At 38.0% G+C, this 19,930-nt stretch overlaps 5 protein-coding genes across 5 annotated transcripts; 3 read left to right on the plus strand and 2 right to left on the minus strand.

Annotated features, from left to right (window-relative positions):
* Positions 1 to 380: 380 nt before the first annotated feature.
* GCK72_006321 (uncharacterized protein) lies at positions 381 to 1,214 on the plus strand (the record flags this gene model as incomplete). Its single annotated transcript, XM_053725576.1, has 2 exons — positions 381 to 582; positions 685 to 1,214. The coding sequence occupies 2 exons, from the start codon at positions 381 to 383 to the stop codon at positions 1,212 to 1,214; spliced, it is 732 nt and encodes a 243-aa protein (XP_053589770.1).
* Positions 1,215 to 6,062: 4,848 nt separating this feature from the next.
* GCK72_006322 (uncharacterized protein) lies at positions 6,063 to 6,771 on the plus strand (the record flags this gene model as incomplete). Its single annotated transcript, XM_003113485.2, has 4 exons — positions 6,063 to 6,208; positions 6,251 to 6,415; positions 6,464 to 6,563; positions 6,610 to 6,771. 4 exons carry the CDS (start codon positions 6,063 to 6,065, stop codon positions 6,769 to 6,771), a joined length of 573 nt encoding a protein of 190 aa, XP_003113533.1.
* A 149-nt stretch (positions 6,772 to 6,920) lies between these two features.
* On the minus strand, positions 6,921 to 10,690 carry GCK72_006323 (uncharacterized protein; the record flags this gene model as incomplete). Its single annotated transcript, XM_003113585.2, has 7 exons — positions 6,921 to 7,109; positions 7,157 to 7,935; positions 7,983 to 8,224; positions 8,273 to 8,453; positions 8,565 to 8,889; positions 9,629 to 9,747; positions 10,588 to 10,690. The coding sequence occupies 7 exons, from the start codon at positions 10,688 to 10,690 to the stop codon at positions 6,921 to 6,923; spliced, it is 1,938 nt and encodes a 645-aa protein (XP_003113633.2).
* Positions 9,548 to 10,837, plus strand: GCK72_006324 (uncharacterized protein; the record flags this gene model as incomplete). The annotated part of the gene is made up of 8 exons (XM_003113455.2): positions 9,548 to 9,601; positions 9,653 to 9,736; positions 9,784 to 9,918; positions 9,969 to 10,102; positions 10,149 to 10,218; positions 10,268 to 10,378; positions 10,426 to 10,509; positions 10,769 to 10,837. The coding sequence occupies 8 exons, from the start codon at positions 9,548 to 9,550 to the stop codon at positions 10,835 to 10,837; spliced, it is 741 nt and encodes a 246-aa protein (XP_003113503.2).
* Positions 10,838 to 11,099: 262 nt separating this feature from the next.
* On the minus strand, positions 11,100 to 14,256 carry GCK72_006325 (uncharacterized protein; the record flags this gene model as incomplete). Its single annotated transcript, XM_003113550.2, has 6 exons — positions 11,100 to 11,359; positions 11,409 to 11,549; positions 11,594 to 11,681; positions 11,731 to 11,913; positions 12,061 to 12,139; positions 14,132 to 14,256. The coding sequence occupies 6 exons, from the start codon at positions 14,254 to 14,256 to the stop codon at positions 11,100 to 11,102; spliced, it is 876 nt and encodes a 291-aa protein (XP_003113598.2).
* Positions 14,257 to 19,930: the final 5,674 nt, after the last annotated feature.

Here is a 19,930-nt window from a genome sequence, read left to right on the forward strand (position 1 = left end):
TTTCAGGAAAACCTGATCTTCTTAAACTCAAATCACCACCGTTTCTGTCCAAATAGTATCAATAGAAACCAAACAAGGAACAGGGTTCTCTTGAGATTTTGCATCAGCTGAGCAACTTCTCCAATTACCACAAAAAGTAGGTCATCACAAGCTCCATTATTAGAATTGTCTTTATTATTATTATTATTACAATTATTAAAATTATTAATGTAACAATCAAGTGTCAGAATAAATATGAAGGGCAGCTGGAGAATCAAACAGTCAAAAAGCAAAAGAAAAAAAAACAAAATACTATTGTTGGAGAAAAAAATGGAATGTATTTGGGAAAGAAACAAGAAAGAATGTACACGCATTTTTGATTGAGAAGTCACAGAGGTCTTATGTTGTTAAATGAGAGAAGGCGATATGGATGTGAATTACTTTCTACCGTAACCCTGATATCCGGCACGATCTCCTCCTCCACGACTTCCACCGTAACCCTCATCGTTGTTGTAGTCATCGGCTCGAATACGTGGCTGTGGTCCTGGGTTGATAAGAAGGATGCTGTCAACATTCTGGCAGACACATACTCCTGGTTCTCCTGTAATTAATTGGCTAATTACAGATTCGGATAAGGAAAAAACATACCTGGTGGTCCTTGTCCTCCCATTGGTCCTTCTGGTCCTGGGTATCCTGGTTCTCCAGATTCTCCCGAGACTCCTGGCCATCCACGTTCTCCTTGTGATCCTGTCAATCCATTTCTTCCTGGCAATCCTGGCATTCCTGGTGCTCCAATTGGTCCTGGTGGTCCCTCATCTCCTGGTGGTCCCTCTTTCAAGTCTCCTTCTGGAGTTGGTCCTTTGTCTCCTGGAGCTCCTGGTCCTCCTCTGTATCCTGGTGGTCCAACTGGTCCAGTCTCTCCTGGTGCACCATCTTCTCCGTCAATTCCTTTGAGTCCTGGTGGTCCTGGTGGTCCAACATCTCCTGGGAATCCTGGCCATCCCTTGATTCCGGGTGGTCCTTTTGGACATGGACGGCATGGTGGTGGTTCACGAACTTGGTTGAGTGGGCATGTCTGGTTTGGAGTGGTTCCTGGCATGCCTGGCTTTCCGGCAAGTCCTGGAAGACCTGGTTTTCCTGGAGTTCCAGATGGTCCACGTGGTCCTGGTGGTCCTGGAATACAACATCCGGGACATTCAGTCTCAAGTGGGGATCCAGTGATTTCATCTCCATAAGCAGTTGGTCTGAATCCATGAGACGCTCCACTTCCGTAAGCACCACGAGCAGTACGATTACCGGATAGTCTCATTTTACCGTATTGAAGTTCAAGAGCTGCTTCATCGTTTGATCTCTGAAATAATGAAAATAGTATATAGCCAAAAAACATTTGAACTCACTTCACAATAGGCCATTTCCCTGTCGACATAAGTAATTGTATTCTGGACATGATTGTACATAATTGGAAGTGCAACACAAATAATAATGAATGAGAACAAACTAAATCCGATTTGAAGACCTGTGACACACCGGTAGATCATCTGACGCGAATAGTTCGTTGTCAGCGAGAACGTTCGACAGCTGAAATTCGATTATTCAGATAATCAAGAAATCAAAAAATATCGAAAACTCACTCTTCTCTGCCGTTGTTTTTCATTTTTGCTGATTGTGTTGCTTTCGAATAAAAATGTGAAAATGCCTGTCTTTTTTCCTTCTGTTTCTTGAATTTCTTTTCTCAAGTCTTCACTTGAAAAAGTATAAGAAGCCTTTCGGCCCTTTCTCAATAAACTTGGACGACCCAAAGGAATACAGAGGAATTTGGGTCGGTTGTCAGGGATGTCGCTGAAATAATTTCAGTTTATTCAATGCATAGAGAAAAGGAAAAACTTACTTTTGGTTTTCGTCCTTCTTGGTCTTGCTCCTCTTCACTTCTTTCACTGATTTCTTCTTTTTCTTTTCTTCTGGAGCTGGTGTAGAGGTAACAGTCTCTTCGACAACCTCAATTACCTGTAAAAAGTTGAGGTATCGAGCAGAAGAAGATAAGAAAAGTATCAAATGAAAAAAGTTGCTTGTATACAACATAACTTCATTTCTGAATTTTCTCTTTCTCTATCCTTATCCAGAGAGAAAACGTAGAAAACGGGGCCGAAAGAGGGGCAAAACAGATCGTGCGGGAATGATTGGATCACATCCTCAACCCTTCTCTTTTCCGATACCGATAAGAAACCAAAGAGACGCAGACTATTTACAGAAATATAGAGAAAAGGTTCGATTTGAGAGAGAGACCGAGAATTACGGTATCTTGTGTGGATCGAAAAGTGAAATTCGCGGGATGAGGTGATGGTGGCGCCCGCCGCGCAACATAATGAGAGAAAGATAAAAAATTGGGTTACGTTATCATTTTATCATGTCTTCCTCCTCCGTCCGTCCTCCTCTCGATGTCTTCTCTATCATCATCGGGGTCATTTATCCGCTAAAGGACTTATCACTGAGGAGACGTAGTGCAAAACGAAAAAGATTTATAGGTCAAAAAACTTTCTTTGTTTTCTCTTTTTTCGTCTTTTTTCGGCTACCTACGTCTCAAAGGATTTGGGTCAACTATACGTTCCAGGAATATTCCACATTTTTCTAGTGATCTTCAAAAGAACAAGATCAACCAAAAGCATTCAACTAGTTATCAAGAAATTGTAGTGAACTTACCGGATTCATCCGGCTGATTAAGTCAATTCGATTGTCTGAAAATCATCAAAATTAGTTTTAAATAAGAAACTCTTAAAAGTTAAGAAAGATTGAAATTAAACAAGGGAGATTGAAAAAGGTAGATTGAATGAGTGCGAATGATATGCAAATGCGGATGCGTGAATGAAACTAAAAGATACATTGCGAGAATGAACGGACATATGACCTTGATAACATCAATCGTCGGGAGTTTCATTATCTCGGAAACCTTCTTTCCAAGTGGTTGTCAATAACAATAACAACTCGGGATTAGAGGGGAAAGGCAACAATTAGTCTCGTACGGGTACTACTGTAATTATCTTGGGTGCGCAATAGGTGCTTTGTGTTTTCGATAGAAGCTATCCTCTGTGAAAAAGACCACAAAGGTTCTTCTGTAAGCTCTGAATCAGTTACAGATAGATAGCTAACAAAATATTACAGCTGCGTTTAAACAATTTTCAGAACACTGAACAGGAATCGAGTGGAACGGTCCAGTGGAACGGTAAACGATACATGAGTTGAGGACTGGTTAGATCCTGAAACATGGACATGTGTACATATTTCTCAACTTTCTTCATCTTTATCTCTTTCAATTCTGTTTCCGATTCCTGGATGTTTGAGATGTTGCAATTTTACTTTCAATCCTATAAAATCCCCCATTTGAAAGTGAAACAAGATCAAAAGCAAAGCGACAATCACTCCACCCATTTTCATTTTCCTTTTTTGGTTCTTCTCCTTGTCTCGCTCGGATTTCCTTTTTTCTCTTTTTTCTCCGGAGTGATAATAGATTGTGAGTGTAATCACTACGTGACCCCATTTCTTCCTTTTCAGGAGAATCTTCTCTTCGTTATCTCCGCCGTCCTGGGCGTCCAAATGTAGTAGTCGTCACATATTTCTTCTGGATCGGATACATCTGACAGAAAGAGAAATTGTCGATTATAGGGAGAGTAGAAGAGAGCGAAAAGAGGTTTGACCCCCTCTCTCTCTTGTCTTTTCTTTCGAAGAACTGATGATGATACTCATCTATCGTTTCCAAAGCAGAGACCTCCTAACATGTTGTTTTCCTTTCTTTTCAAGTTTCACTCCTTTTTTATATCCATTTCTTGTTTCCATTTCTATCATTATCTATCACTGTCCAAACTTGCAGATTTTCAGCGATGAAATCGCAAACGAGTGGGTATGTGGACCCACAAACTGAGGATCTTGATGAGGTAGGTACTCACCTTTCTAACTGAATCTTCCAACTATTCATCCCATTTTTCTTTCAATTCAATCATTTTTTTCCAGAGCCGAGAGAAAAGTTACCAAATTCTGATCGCAGTTTCTGGTGTTCTTTCAATAACTTCTCTCCTTATTCTTGTCCTTTTCGTCCCTTCAATGTACAATTATGTCGATAATATTTCACGATTCTCAAGGCGAGACTTCGAATTCTGTCAGGTAATTTTGAAATTCGAATACTTCTTTTTCCATGTTTCCATAATTTTCAGACATCTGCAGATGATTTGGAGACTGAAATGATGTCAGTAAGAGAAGGTCTTCTGAAAGGAAGAAATGTAACAAGAAGGGCTGCTGGTTACGGTCATTACAATCCTTCTATGTTGGCTGCTGACTCTCCACAATTCCAAGAGTGTCCAGGTAACATTTCAGAGAAGAATGAATCAAAAGCATGCCTTCTTTTCAGCTTGTTGCATTCCTGGAGAACGTGGTCCATCCGGAGATCCAGGACTTCCAGCTCTTCCAGGAGCCCCAGGACCAGATGGAGCACCAGGAAGACCAGGAACAACTCCAAATGCTTCATGTATCCCAGAAAGAGTTTTCGAGCCACCACCATGTCTTCCATGTCCACAAGGACCACGTGGAGTCCCAGGTCATCCCGGATTCCCAGGAGATTCTGGAGAGCCAGGAATCGGAGGACGACCAGGATCCGATGGAATGCCAGGAAAACCTGGAGAGCCAGGACTTGCAGGACCAGTTGGACCACCTGGAGAGTCTGGACCACTTGGAGACAAAGGAAGAACACCAGAAGCTCACGTTATCCCAGGACCTCCAGGAGACTCCGGACCACCAGGACCATGGGGACCACCAGGATCATCTGGAATGCCTGGAGAAGATGGATATGCAGGAACACCTGGAGAAAAAGGATGGCCAGGACCACCGGGAGCACCAGGACCAGGAGGAATGCCAGGACCATTGGGACCAACTGGAGAACAAGGACCATCTGGTACTCCTGGTACTTGTGTTTGTCAAGATACGGAAGTTGTGATGAATGATGAGAAGGGAAGAATCCCAGCACCAAGAGATAATGTAAGTTTTCATTTTGACATTGCTAATTCTATATTTTCCTTTTTACAGGTTGCTCCTGGAGCCACTGGTGGATCATATGAACCACAAGGAGGTCAAGACGCCGCAGCACCATCCGCTATTTCCCAGAGTCAAAACGATGGATACGGGACGGGAAACTCGTTCAGTGAACACAAGAATAACGGAGGATATTATCATTTGCGTAAATTCACACAGTAGTTATTTCACTTTTTGACCGTACCGTACCTCATTATGATCTACCCCGATTTCGGCATTTGCTAAGGGTTTTCCTCTTTTTTTCTCTTCTTCGTTGTTTTTATTTTCAGCCAAAACATTCCAGAATGTCGTATTTTTTGTTGAAATTGACCACCTAATAAGTGTAATTATTAATAAATTGCTTTGCATTCATAGGAAGTGACAAAAGTACAAACAAATTAATTGGGATCATCAATCAATGAATCACGAGAAGACGACGACGGTAACTGTCTCGGAGATATCGGTCATGACCTTCTTATCAGAAAATGAAAACGAAATGAGGATAAAGAAGTTGATGAAAACACAAAAATATGGGAAACATCTAGGGGGATTCAGGATTTTTTCTATTCAACATTGTGTCGGATGGAAAGAAAAAAGAGTGCAGAATTGAGAGTATACGAGGACCAGACTAGGCAAGCACATTTCAAGAATCAATGCTATCCAGTTCGATGATAATTTTTCAAGTCACTATCTCTTCTATTATGGAGCTAGAAATGTTCGTGTTTCTCTTTTAATGTTTCAGACAACTTCTCCGTTCCAGTTCCATTTCTTTTTTGAATGTTTCATAAAAGACATAAATTCTGAACTTCTCCCATTTTTCACTTCTAATTCTCCAACACTTCTTTCCTTTTCGTCAATTTCTAATTCTCTCCCACATCGACCGTCTTTTTCATGTCAAGGCCGCCCGTTCTAAACCGGCGTCTCTCTTCTTTCCCTTATCTCTCACCTCACGCGATCCCATAGTTTCTCTTTTGTATGTTGTCCGAACTTGGATCGAAATCTGAATTCTCACAGAAATTCGTGTTTTCGAAATGGCGTTGCCACGTATCCTGGAACCAGAGGAAGAAGGAATTGTGAGTCCGTTTGAACTCAAAGTCAGACACCTCCTATCACTCACTTTCCGATTCATTTTGGCAGTTTTCATGGCGTCTCATTTATTTGATTTCATGTTTTCAAGGTGAGTTTTTGTTTATTCCTCTTAAAATCATTTAAATTTTAGTATATGGATGCATGGATATGTCTGGACACTCAACCTTCCAATTGATCTGGATATGACTGATAAACCAGCTGGTGCTCTTGTCAGACATCAATTGGATAATATGGGAAATTACGAGAGAACAATTCAAGCTGTTCTCATTGTAATGGCAGTTGTTATGCTTTTACTGTGAGTTAGATTTTCAAAATTATCACTCTCCTTTTTCCATATTTTCAGAGCGCAAGGATTCACGGCAATTCCTGGAAAAACAACGTGGCAATTGTTTCGAACATCAAGCATTGTTGGATTGATTTGTGGATTTGTTAGGCCTGTTCAGGTATGTTTGTATAATAAATGTTTCTATTTCTAAACTTTTCTTTCAGCTGCAACAAAGGTTTTTCTCAAGTCTACACGAAGGATTCTACTGTTACTTTTTATTTTTCATAATTGCTTTCATTCTGACCATCCGATTCGATGAGAAACTACCAAAGGCAACGCCAGAAGTAAAAGATTCTTCGAATGAATCAGAGAAGAAAACTAATTAGAAATATACAGTACAAGTTTGTGATAATAATTTCGGGTATATTGAATGAAGTTTTTTGAAGTTTTGTAGCCAACTTCTGATCAGAACCATCCAAGTATTAATAGAGAAAAAGAGAGAAATATTCATGACTCGAAACAAAAATGATAGAGTTCAAATTCCCTTGACAACCGGCATATGATGGAAACGACTTGGATGAGAATGCATTTTGTGCCAACAGGGTTCACAATAATACTGAAAGCATTCAAGAGATGGACAGAAGAATGGAGCATATTGGCGATTGTAGCGGCTGGAGCACTCTTCACACGATTGGTTATGGAAGAAGTATGGTTTGATTTCAACCTGAGAATAAATAATTTTTAATGATACTAGTGAATGAAATTTCTCACTCTTTTATGAATATCCTCATGATCAAGAACAATGTAACGATCCGTGATAGCTTGAACATAAGCATCGTAATTTGAGAAAGCCACACGTCCAGATCCACGCGGATATTTGAACTTGTTGTCGATATCGATTCCAACACATACAACATTTCCATAGGTTTGCTCAAAGAAATGAGCCAACTCAACAGCTTTCAATGGTCTGGGAACTCCTCCGATGAATGCAACCAACTTTGTGTTGATTGGAACGTTGAAATCCATCAGAAATTCAGCATCAGCAAGCAACCATGGACGAATTTGTACACGAATTGGCTCAATTGAACTCTCCAAAGTAATGAAAAGTCCTTCTTCTTCCTCGAAACAATCAGAAACCAATTCACGAACACTTCTCTCTTTTTCGAAGAGAAGAAACACGTATCCGAGATGATGTTGCTTCTTTTCTTCACTACTTTCACCTCCAACACTTCTGGGTTCTCCACCTCCGAAACCAGCATTTCTTGCAGCATTCATCATTCTCACCATTCCATGAGTGATAACTCCTCCGCCATTTCCATTGCGATTCATACCAAAGTTTTGGGTTTCGGAAGAAGTAGTTGAGTGATCACTCATAAACGGATTGATCTGTCCGAATGGAGGAGAACTCATTGCGAGATGAGATGTCTGTTGGAATGAAGAAGTCGCATCACCACAAACTGATGGATCGGAATCTGATTTACAACCAAAATGTTTCGAAGGCCAATCGACTTGCAGACGACCGTACCGAGAGAAAAAATTGAGGATATCGCCTGAAATGTAGACTTGAAATAGTGATCAAAATCTGGATATAACTCACTTTCTTTCACACAACCGGGAAGTCCTCCAACAAAAACTTTTCTACTGTACACCTCTGGACCCACATTATGATGATAGTAGTACTTGGAATAACGACCAAGACGACGATCAGGCTCACGGAAGTTTGAAACCACGACAGCGTGATTGTTGGGGAGACGGTTATCCGAATTAGCAGTGCTGGTGTTAGAAGAACACTCACAACGAAGTATTTGATTCAATTCAGGATTCGGATACACTTCCAAGCTATAAAAAGAGGGAATGACACAGCACACTGTATCTTAAAATTCCTACCTTTTTCGAGTTTTTTCATACAAATCAATGAATTCTTTGTCATAATTTTCAACCGCATTTTCATCCATACTACGAATCAGAAATATGACTTCCGGTCTTCTTTGAAAATAGTTTCGATAGTTGTTGTAGAATTCTTCATTTGTATCCACAGACGGACTGGTTTCCAAAAGTTGCTCCTCTTCTGAAAAGTTTACTTAATTTTGAGATTTAAGAAGGATTCTCAACAAAATTCTAGTTAATTTGAATGACCTTCATTTCTCAATTTCAAATCAGAGCAGTGATCTGAACTCACCGGAAGCAATTATCGTCTCAGACTCTTCCATCTCCGGAACCGGCTCCTCTTTCTTAATCAAAATGCTCTCTTCCAATGGAACTCTCAAATTCCATTTCTCTTCCTGAGACACCTTATTCTCCTCATTTTCATGACGACTCTCCGATTGCTGACGACCCAATTTGTTCTGTTTAAAATAATATCTGTCCTCCAAATCCTCGTCGTCCATAACTTTGCTCTTTTCTTGTTTAATTGAAGGCAACTTTTTCTCTTCAAGTCGATCGCCATTTCCCCAAAAGTCGTCGTCACCTTGCATGGATAGAAACAATCGTCTCGATTTCGACATCTGAAAATATGAATTGAAATTTATTCTGAAAGTAGTTCTCACCTTCTAAAGTCGCTTCAGCGATTGATACAAAAAGTTATTGAGAAAATAACTAATCTTCTGTTGATTATTCTTATCGAACCATCTTCACGTGGATGACATTCAGTTGAACTCAGATGCCCTCGATTCATTTTTTTCTCACGTTTTGAAAGATTTTTGAGAGGAAAGTAAGGAAATCCTGGAATACAACAATTTTTTATTCAAAAAAGATTCATGAGTTCACCCGAATTGGTATAAAAACTACCGAAGCAGTTTGGATCACTCTAATTAACCTGTATAAAATTGTCCTCCTAAATACTTTTCCACCTGTTTACATTCCTCCCAAAATCAACAAGTTTCTCGAAAACCAATTTGAAGAAAATGTTTGAAATTCCGGTTTGCCGAAAGCAACGTGACTTCCAATCGTTGACCGGAGTGCAGCATCGTGTTGACTGCTCTCCGGCAGTTACTATCAGACCGTTTGGCCATTAAAATATGTTTAATGTCGAGATTTAATTACCTCAATTCGACGTGTTTTACGTATCACTTATCATTTTTTCTTCTGCAGCTTCTTGTCATTTCATTCATTCTCGGTCTAATTAACTTTTTTGTATTTTCCAATACTGAAAAGTCGGACAGAATGCAACTTAATAACCAGGATAAAGTATTTCTAGGAGCCTCTCTTGCAACTGCCGTAAGTTTCGAATAATATTGAGAATACCGTATCATTTGCATGTTGTTTCAGGTAATAGGAATAGCCCTGATCGTAATCGGATTCGTTTTCCGATTTGGAGGAGGATTCGGAACATTTGTCACGTATGCCCAACAAGTACAGTAACCCTGAAAAAGCATGTTTTAATGAGAACTTGATTTCAGGACAATGACTTCCTTGAGTTGAAAAGGTTAGATATGATTTTCGGATTGTTCGTCGCAGCAGCCGGAGTTCTCATTCTTTCCTTCATTGTAGCTGCCATCTCTGTCCTCAAACACAACACATTCCTCTTGAAAGTGGTAAGTTCTTGACTTCTCCAGAGCTTCCCGTGATCAGTGATCTCTTCCAGTATTGCGCCATGATTGCATTGATGATTGTTGTCCAACTTGTCGATGGTCTTCTGGCTTTCACGTATTCTGATCAAATTAATCAATTGGCTTCCGATGATATTATGTATGAATCCTTGAACAAGACTGCCAAAATGTGAGACTAATATCAATAACTTCAAAAACAGAAATCACTTTTTCAGAAGCCGTCCACCAATCGGAACTCTTTCCAATGATGCCGAAACTCAATTCTGGGCTAACACTCAAAATACGGTACATTTTTCGAAAACTTTTAGAGTATCAAATTAAGTTTTTATTTCAGTTCGGTTGCTGTGGAGTCTACAGTTCTGCCGATTGGCCAGCTGCCTGGGGAGTTGCAGGATCGACTGCAGATTTGGAAGCTTTGCATTGTTATCAAAGGCATTATAATGATGTAACTTTTTCGAAATAGAATGTGAGAGACACTTGATTCAATTTCAGGGATGCGAGAAAGTGATCAGAAACCGTATTTCATCAGATGCTCAATATCTCGGAGCTGCTTCGATGGGAGTGCTAGTTGTCGAGGTACAGTAGAGTGAGGTTGAAACAGCGTTATTCTAGTCTAGATCATCAGAATCTTGAAATTTTGTCGATTCAACATACATTTGCAAACATCAGAAACATGATCTTGAGCACCTTTCACTTCGAAGAGCACGAGATCAAAACCACCTTTTTGATAGTTTATGATGTACAATGGACATCTCATAAAATTTCACTTCGTCCGATAAGAAAAAAGAAAAGAATCATAAAATCTCTTTCACAAATATTTGTTATTTTGTTCCAGATCATTGCAAGTTTCTTGGCTGGTTATCGTGCGTACACATTGGCCCATCCGGAATTCGAAGACAAATAATTTATTCATTTTCATTTAGTTTTTTTGTACATTTTCTCATTTTTATCAAATTTTCTTAGATTTTGGCACAAAGAATTTAGTTCTCACAAACCATATTTTTTACACAAAAGTTTCTTGATGATAATTTCGATTATCAGTGAGATAAGGCGATCTTAAAATTAAAGGTTGTAGGGAGTCAGACGATGGTGAAAACGAGAGACAATTAAAATGGTTCCGAAAGTTTCGATTTTTAAAATTACAGAGAAAAGAGTATTGAAGTGACTTATCGAAAGAATGGAAAACAAGATGAAGTTGTTCGATTTACAATAGCTCGACTCAATGTACAAATAAGAAGAAGTTTCAGTGGAAGTGCAATTTCAGAAGAGAACGAGAGACGTCCATCTGGTGTCAGAATAGCCAACTGTCGTTGAGAGTTCTTCTCACAAACAACTCTCCACGTGGATCCTCCAGATGGATCTGGCTCACAGAACGCTTTTGCAATTGGCTCATGACGAGTGTCTTGCACTTCAATTCCATCACTTCCTGAAAAACAAAAATTTGGATAGTTTTGTCGTCATTCTGGAGTACTCACCAAGAGCATAATAACCCAAAACCTCTCCATTCCAGTCAATAATTGAGAATGTTGGGACCGTCCGTCTTGGTCGTAAAAATGGAATAAAAAATGAAAGTAGTGAACGTGGCGCAGTGTCAGTTACAACTGCTACTCGACGACCTGAATATAAACAAAATATATTCTGAATAAATTCAATTTCTTACCGTAAGACTCTATAATCCAGAACGGTGCTTCATCACAAACATTTTCAGACCAAATATCCAAAAGTGGGAAGTCAGATGGATCAGTTACCTAAAATTTCTTGTTATCGCATATACAATTCATTAAATTTCTGTGTTACCTGCAATTCGGATCCCTGATGATTCAAACGTAAATGAGTTGACGTTGACACGTAGAATAAAACCTGTGATTTGGATGGAACGATAACTTGTTTACAAGAATGAGACAGTTCTTCTTCGATATCTGTATCCCCATCATTGATATCCACTGCAGTTTCTAGCCGATCTGGCTGCGAGGATCCAGGCTGTAAGTTTCAAATTAAAATGAGGAAAATGTTGAGAGGGCAATGAAGGTAGCGGTCGGAGACTGATCGCCTCTGGCTTTGGTAGCCAAGTAAGGGGGTACCCAAGGGGGGATCCTTGGCTACAGAAAACATGAGTTTCAATTGTACCTGAGTGACGGTAACATGTCCGTTTGCTTGTGTCATTTCGTATGGATAACGAGAGCAAGATGGAAATCCGTTGGTTGCTCTGAAATAGAAAACATATGAGTACAGTTGCATGATGGACTCAGACTCAAATAGGTTTAGAAGTCTTAGAGAATTACAGAAAACTATTCTCTCCGGCTAATAATAAAAAAACAGGAGATCAGGTTTGAAGTATCATCAGAAACCTTTCAATTGGCGGTCAACAAACGTTGTACAACAAAGTGAAACTTCTTTCAGAGAACGACGACGAAGAAGAAGAAGATCATTGTTGTTGTTTTGGCATCAACGTCTTCTTCTTCTTCTCCATCTTCTTCCTCGTTTTCACCGTGTTTCTCCGGAATCCAATTAAAATGAAAGCGGTTTCTGGACAACGTCTTCTATTTTCAAAAGTCTTCGAAAAATAGTAATTTGCTTCCCTAATGAGGAAAAGAGCAAAAATTGTCTATTTTTCTGTCTGCAGAAGGATCTACAGGGGATCCATTAATTATTGGATGGGATTAGTCATTCGGATAGACAAAAAAGATGATTAGCAAGTCGAGAACCGTCTGGAGCTGGAAGGAGAAGAAGGGATGGATGAGAAGGAATGATCATAAGAATAGAAATAATAATAATAGAAATATCGGGTTACTGTCGTAAAATATTAATGAATCAATGAAAGAACTATGGGAAAACTTCCACATGTTTTCTGCAAAGAGCAAATTGTTTTGATATCCATTGACCTAGAAATAATTCATGATTTCTACCTAAACCACTTGCAAAATCCAGAATTTTCCACTGACACAACTGACTTCTTTCCTATAAGAACTCATAGTTCAAACCACTTCTTGAAAGTTTCAAACCAAAGTTTTGTGAGAGGAAATGTGAAGTGTTCACGTGTCTGTTGCACAAAGTTTTGAAAACTGAAACCAGTAAAAAATGTAGTAAAAATTGAAGAAAACGGGGGAAGAAACGGGAGGAAAGTGTAAAGTGTTTAGTGCTTCTTCTTCCTCTTTCTTCTTTTCTTATTCTAAGGAACCTCTTCATTCGACAAAACGAGAAACAACTTATGAATGCATAGGGAGGTCTCTTCCAAATAACAATATAGGTTTTAGACAAGGGCAATTTATTGGAAATACACTGGAGACATCGTATATTTCAATCTGATTTGCAACAAGAAACCTCTTGAAAAGAATGAAATTCTCAAGTTTTGAGAGTGCCGAAAATGAAATATATGGGTGTGAAATGAGCCCTCTTCCCTCTATGCTCCGCCCTTTCGTTTTCGAGAAGAGCCAAAAAAGAAATAAATTAAAAAATATATTGATAGGACTTTCGGTCTGGTTGTGTGCACCCTACAAATAAGAAGAAGAATGAAGAAAAATGAAAACGAAGCACACCCACAAAAAACGAAAAACGAAGATGGAGAAGAAGAAGCCAACTGGAAATGATTCGATGCTTCCGATGGAATGAAGAAATGGGGCGGAGTTTCGATGGAGAGTATATTGAAAGAAAAATGGAATAAGGAGAAGGATTGGAGAAGTTTTTCCAGTGGAGTCAGCTGTTGGAATGAACATTTTTTGAGTATTTCCGGGAAATTTAAAATTCGAGAAAGATTCTGAAGAGTGTGGAACGGGCGGAATGAAAATCAAAACAACCTCGCATTCAGGGTTGAAGGATGTTAATTTCAAAGGGTTCTTCTTAAAGACAAAAGAGTTTGGAGACTCGGAAAATGATTGCATGTTGTAAGATTCGAAACTGTCATTCACAGAACTGGAATTCGGAAATTTCAAATTTCGAATTTGGATAGTTGGGATAGAAAGTTTAGCGGAAAATACTTCATCAATAGATTAAAGCTATCCCAGCCGTATTTTGAAGGTGAATTCTGGAAAAACTTAAAAATATTTTTTAGATTTCTACACTTGACTGGATGTTGTGTTCATTTTAAACCACCTTATCAGAATCTGAATATTCTACAGAGAAATGTGAAGATATGTACTTATAGTGTCGATGAACTCAATGTTTTTCTCCTCATTTTTAGCATTGAATCATGAAAACTAACTCATTAAATTCAGTTGTCATATGATGATTCCTTCCATTATTTGTCCTTTCTCCAACATCCGACGCTGAACTTGTAGATGCTAAATTCGAATTGTACTCGTCCAAAAGTGCAGTTTCACCATCCATTTTCCTGAAAAATCAAATATTTGAAAATGTGATCAAAACTCGTGATCAAAGATTCTGAAAAAATTTCGCAGCAAAAAACCGAAAACCGGCAGATTTCACAAGTTTCGTGTCGTTAAAAACTCAAAAAATTCATAAATTTTTAATGAGATTTTTCTTCTTGACGAGTGCAAATGAAACGAAAACGAGAGAAAGTGTGGGTAATCTTGAGACGAAATCTCAACAAAACGAGATATCGAATTTCAAGAGCAACCACGTTTTCGTTTCCTCAATGAAATAGTGGAAACATGAGAAAGTTCACGAATTGAGAGAAGACTTCATGAAAATTTGTTTGTTTCAAAAGGAATTAGTTGAGAAATTTGGAGGAAAGACAAAGAAGAGAGAGAGAGGGGAATGAAATTATGGAAAATGGCAAAATGGGGTCACAGTCAACTAAAAATGTTTAATTGTCTCAAATCGAAGTTAACCAAATCAGAACTCGGACAAATCATAATCAACAGCCAAGAGGACGCTTATAAAAGAATGGGATATCATCCTTACTCGTTTCTGAAACTTGCCAGTTCCAAATCTTTTACGACTCTTTAAGAGAGTCATACCTTCGTTACTTACTAAAAAGTTTCGCTCTATTTTCGAAAAATGAAAAAAAAACACTTCCGTTTTCCTTGAAACTCTTAAAAATCGAATAGAAACTCATTGAAGTGCACTAATACTATTTCGTAAACATTCATAATTTTGAAAACTTGACAGAATTCAGAGTGACCAATTGAGAAATCTTCAAATAGATGAGTGTCATGCTCAATTTGTTCCCGTTGTCCTGAATGCGTGACCATTTGAATGAACTCTCTCTCTCTTCGGACCTCCCATTTCAATGAAAGAATCGGAACCTCCCGGGAATCACTAATGAGTTGTGGATGAACATTGCAACAAATGAAAGAAGAAGAAGAAGAAGTTGCAAATAAAAAGGAATAGAAAAATAATTCAATTTCTGGGAATGTTCATGATCTTCGGAGTGTTTCTGATACCACCCAACACTAAAAACTTTTTATCTCACTACTTCATCTGAAGACCTTTTCTCTTTTCTTTATAGAGTACGACTCACTTTTAAGTAAATTGGAAATATATAGGAAGATTGAAAGATTTATAGTGTTAGAGAGCACTAGTAAAGGGGAAAAAATGGGTTGAAATAAAACTAGAGGAAAGAAGAAAAAGAACCTTTTTGGGGTAGCTCCTCACCAGGGGCGAATCAATTATTGGCGCACCGAAACCAAGAAAAATTCCATTGGGAATACCATTGGAACACGAGACAAAAAGACAAGATTTTCGAAACAACACATATTATTTTTTCAAGTGAAATATCTTGTTTTCTTGTGGATTCGAATAGAAATGTTTACTTTTTATATGGGTTGGAGAGGAAAAACGTAAAGTAAACGTAGGCGAAACGTCAAATCTGAGGAAAGAGCCTTTAAGAATTGAGACAAATGGAGCGAGAAAAAGGGCCAAATGTGAGTGGGAGTTGGCTGGTTGGGTGGTGGTGTGCTCATGCTCAATTTGCTCACAAGTGCATAAGACCATTTCTGGATGGAATAATTGGTTAGAGTTCCGACAGATCAAGATTCACTGATTGTTCGGAGGACAAGATAGGCTGTCGGTGGGTACTTGGTTAATCGAAAATGTGTAACTTTTCTGTTACTTCTCTGGTTAAAAATTTTTTATTGGATTACGGTTCCCTGTATAAAACTTTAACCTAGGTTTTTCAATGTTCTTTGGCCTGGTTCCTGGCTCAAAATTAGAAAACTTTCGAATACAGATTCAACTCGGAAGGACAAAATATTGACGGTGATAAAGTTGCTGGTTTGCTAGTTATTAACGAAGTAAATTAACTTTTCAAAATAATGTGTTCATCTCATACTCAACTATGTAAAACAGAAAGTTGTATTCGAAATATTATTTCAGGTATTAGGTCTGAAATTGTATTAAAAACGATTATTAAGTAAATTGTAGTTTCAGAAATCTATGTTTCTATAGAAAAACTGAAAACTTCTTTCGAAATAACTGAAAATTCAAAAGCAAAATCTGAAAACTCTCCGAAATTCTGAACAGCAGCAACCAATTCTCTCAGAAGAAAAATAAGAGAATCGGGGGCGGACCTGGACGAGTTTCCGGCCATTATATTTAGAGTATTCCAGTATATTTTGTGAGGATATGAAAGAAGAATTGGTTTGTGTATGGGAAAAAAGAAGGCTCTATAGTGGTAGAAGATACCCAAAGAAAAGAGAAAATGGCGGTGTTCGTACAAAAAGTGAGTGATTTATGAGACTTTTACTTGAGGGAAAAAAGAGTCCAGAACGGGAAAAAGAGGCGGCTGGAAATAGAAGAAAAAGAAGAGACAAGAAATGGTAAGTGATGGGTGAAATAGAAATTACTGGATACAGGAATCAGGTTGACTGAAATTGTGGAGTAGATTATTATTCAGAAAAATATGATTTTTTGTATTCGTTTGTAACAATCAAAATTCATTTTTTCAAAACGTACAAAAAATAAATGTGAAATTCCCACATACAATCAAAATTTTCGATACTGAGAATCATTTTTTAGAAAAAATATTGAAATTGGAACAACAAAATGAATAATCTCAGAACATTACAGAAATGAAATTGTATACAATCAAAAATCTAAGCCCAAAACCTACAGTATCCACTTCTATAACTAGTTACTCAAAACGAAACGAGTATCAACTGAAACAAGAAAAAAGAAGTGTAAACCACATGTTGTCCGTACACATGTATCTGGATATGAAATAACGAGAAAACAGGGAGTCCCGTCCAACTGATTGACAACTCACCCGTCCCTTCCCCACTGCCAGTTTTTATTCTTTTTACTGGTGGTCCGTTTTGTTTTAAAGCTGTTCGATAGAAAGAGAGTATTAGAGATAACGAGACAATCAGAAATCAAAGAAGAAGATGAATGATGGATACTCATAAATAGACTGGAAAGCGAACGGAGAAACCGCTGGAAACAATATAAACACTTGCATTTTTGATGAAAAGGGAGACATGAACTCGTGTGACTCAAAATATAAGACTTGCAACGTTTTGTGAAGTTCATCAGTTTTTACTGTAAGCATAAATTGAAACTGTCCAAATTGGAGAGTGAGTCCTAGTCAAACTAACTGTCCCATAAAAGAACTATTTATGGGATCGAACAGACCAAGAGTAGAACTCCATTTCTGTAGTTTACAACTTTTTTGTACGGACACTTTCTAGAGAGTTATGGTCATTTTAAGGAGACAGCTCAAAAATCGCACTGTTTTGCTTTGTCTATATGTAACTGGCTAGGAAGTGCCCGTACAAAACAAATTGTAAACTACAAAAATGGAGTTCTACTCTTGGTCTGTTCGATCCTATAAATAGTTACCGGTATTTTGTGGGGCAGTTAGTATGACTAGAACTCACTCTCCAAGTTGGGCATTTTCAACTGAAACAGGCAAAACTTACTAATACACTTTTTCAGAAAATTTCTGTCTACAAAATTATTTTTCGAGTGAGATTTCTATTCTTTGAGGTTTGTATTCCTTCGAGTTACTGTTGTTTTAACTAGATCTGAACGGATATACCTAACTACAAGAATTTCAAGCACAGTGATCTCCAAATCAATGAAATATCAATCAGGTAACTTTTCTAGCTTCTGTTCTCTAGAATCTTGCGACAAATAACTAATTGAAGTTAAAATCAATCCAGGTATTACGAGTTACGAATGTACCGTAATAAGAATTACCTTGAAATTTCCCATTTTTGCCTACATTTCCAGTCGCTCCAATCTCTTTTCCCCAACTTTTTCCCGAAGTTTTTGTTTCTCTCGTAAACCCCCCCCCCCCCCCCCCCCCAAACTTTGTCTAATAGATGTTAAAGTTCACAAAGTTTCTTTTGAATCCCCCACAGCTGGATACTTCTTTTTCTGGTACGTCATCACTCATTTTTGACGAAAATTGTCGACATCTTCACACTTTCTTTCATCAAAAACGGATTTCGAAACGAGAAACACCAACAAGTTTTGGATTCCCACGAGATTTCGAAAAAGAATAGTATCCGGATAATGGAGAATTCTGAGAAAAGAAAAAGAACGATAGGAAGATGAACTTTTTCATGGAAGGCAATGGAAACTGAGAGGAAAAAAAAGAAGAAGACTATAGGAAGCATAGCTGTAAGAATGCATATTTTCTAGATTCAGAGAAGAAAAGAGAAATAAAAAAGTAATTGTCAAATAAAAGATATTTTTGTTTCAAATTTAGATGAATCTTGACTCGAAAGAAATGAGATGACAGGCGCGAAAAGCAAATAGAGATTCGGATATATTTGTTTGTTTTCTCTTTTTTCTAACAAAAAAAATTGAGAAAATAAAGAAGAATTTGGCAGGATTGTCCAGTCTAATTCAAAATAATTGTCACGTTGTAATAAAAAAAGACTCGCCTTGAAATTTTGAAAGAAAAAGGCATCTTTCAGTGGTCACTTTCGTACAATTCCAGACTTAAAAATCTTATTGAAGATAGGGAAAATGTATCATATTTCAAGAGAGAATGTGTCAAAATATAAGTGTTCTTCTTGTTGACTGCAATTTGAGTACTTCTTCAAACGAATTGGAAAGACTTTTCAAGATCAACGCTCATATTCATTTTCTATTCTACATATATCATATTTCATAGCTTTAAATGCAAGAACCAAGTCAAGTTCAGAGAATATTGAATATTGAATTGGCAGAAAAATACTAAAATAAATTGGGAAAACTATGTCGATTGCGATTCGTTTTTCAGATTTAGGGTTAAACTCGTACTAGAACATTTTTAGGATACATTGAAAACAAGTTTCCACTAAAATAAAAAGGAATACCCTAATTAATGAATATGAAGTCCGAAGTTGTACAGTTTTTTTGTATTCTGCAGTCATATTTGTTTTGAAGACTGTTGGAAGATCAAATGCAAAAGGTGGAACGAGATTTTTAGGTTTTGACAGTTTTTGAGCATTATCATGCCTACCGTAACTCACAATCAATTGAAACTTCAGAATCTTGAATCAACTCACCTCAATAAATGGATCTCCCGTTCGAAACTTCTGAGTCGATTATTAGCTGCTTGACGCATCGTGTTGCTCCGTTAGTTGCTCAAAAAGTGAAAAATGACGAGATGGGAGAATAAAAATGTCGGGGCGACGACGTCGACGAAGAAAAAGAAGCACACAGAAAAGAAGAACCCGGAGACCTTGGTGGACCTCCAGAAATCAGAAAGAGAATAGAGAGACGGGTGAGAAATGAAGGAATCGAGGAAGTGTTGAATGGAAGAGAGACGGAGAGAATGGAGCATTGTGGAAGGACGAAAAGGAGAATGGAAGGGTATGAGTAGTAGTAGTTGTTGTAGTAAAAATAAGAGAAAGAGATGGAGAAGAAGGGGAAAGAGAAGTAGGTCTCAATTCCGTGTATTCATTCCAATGAATCAGTTAATCAGTCAGTTGTCACAACTATTTGCACGGATCCTTTTGATGGATGGGCGGGAGAAAGGAGGGGAAAGAGTAAGTAGTCGAAATGGGAAACATCGAAATACGGAATTTGAAATTCAAATGTTTCCTCTAAAATGGATACATCGAGATAAGTTTGACAAGCGTTTGGAGCAAAGAACATTCTGACTGAT

Source organism: Caenorhabditis remanei, chromosome II (assembly GCF_010183535.1).
Source record: "Caenorhabditis remanei strain PX506 chromosome II, whole genome shotgun sequence".
Lineage (NCBI taxonomy): Eukaryota > Metazoa > Nematoda > Chromadorea > Rhabditida > Rhabditidae > Caenorhabditis > Caenorhabditis remanei.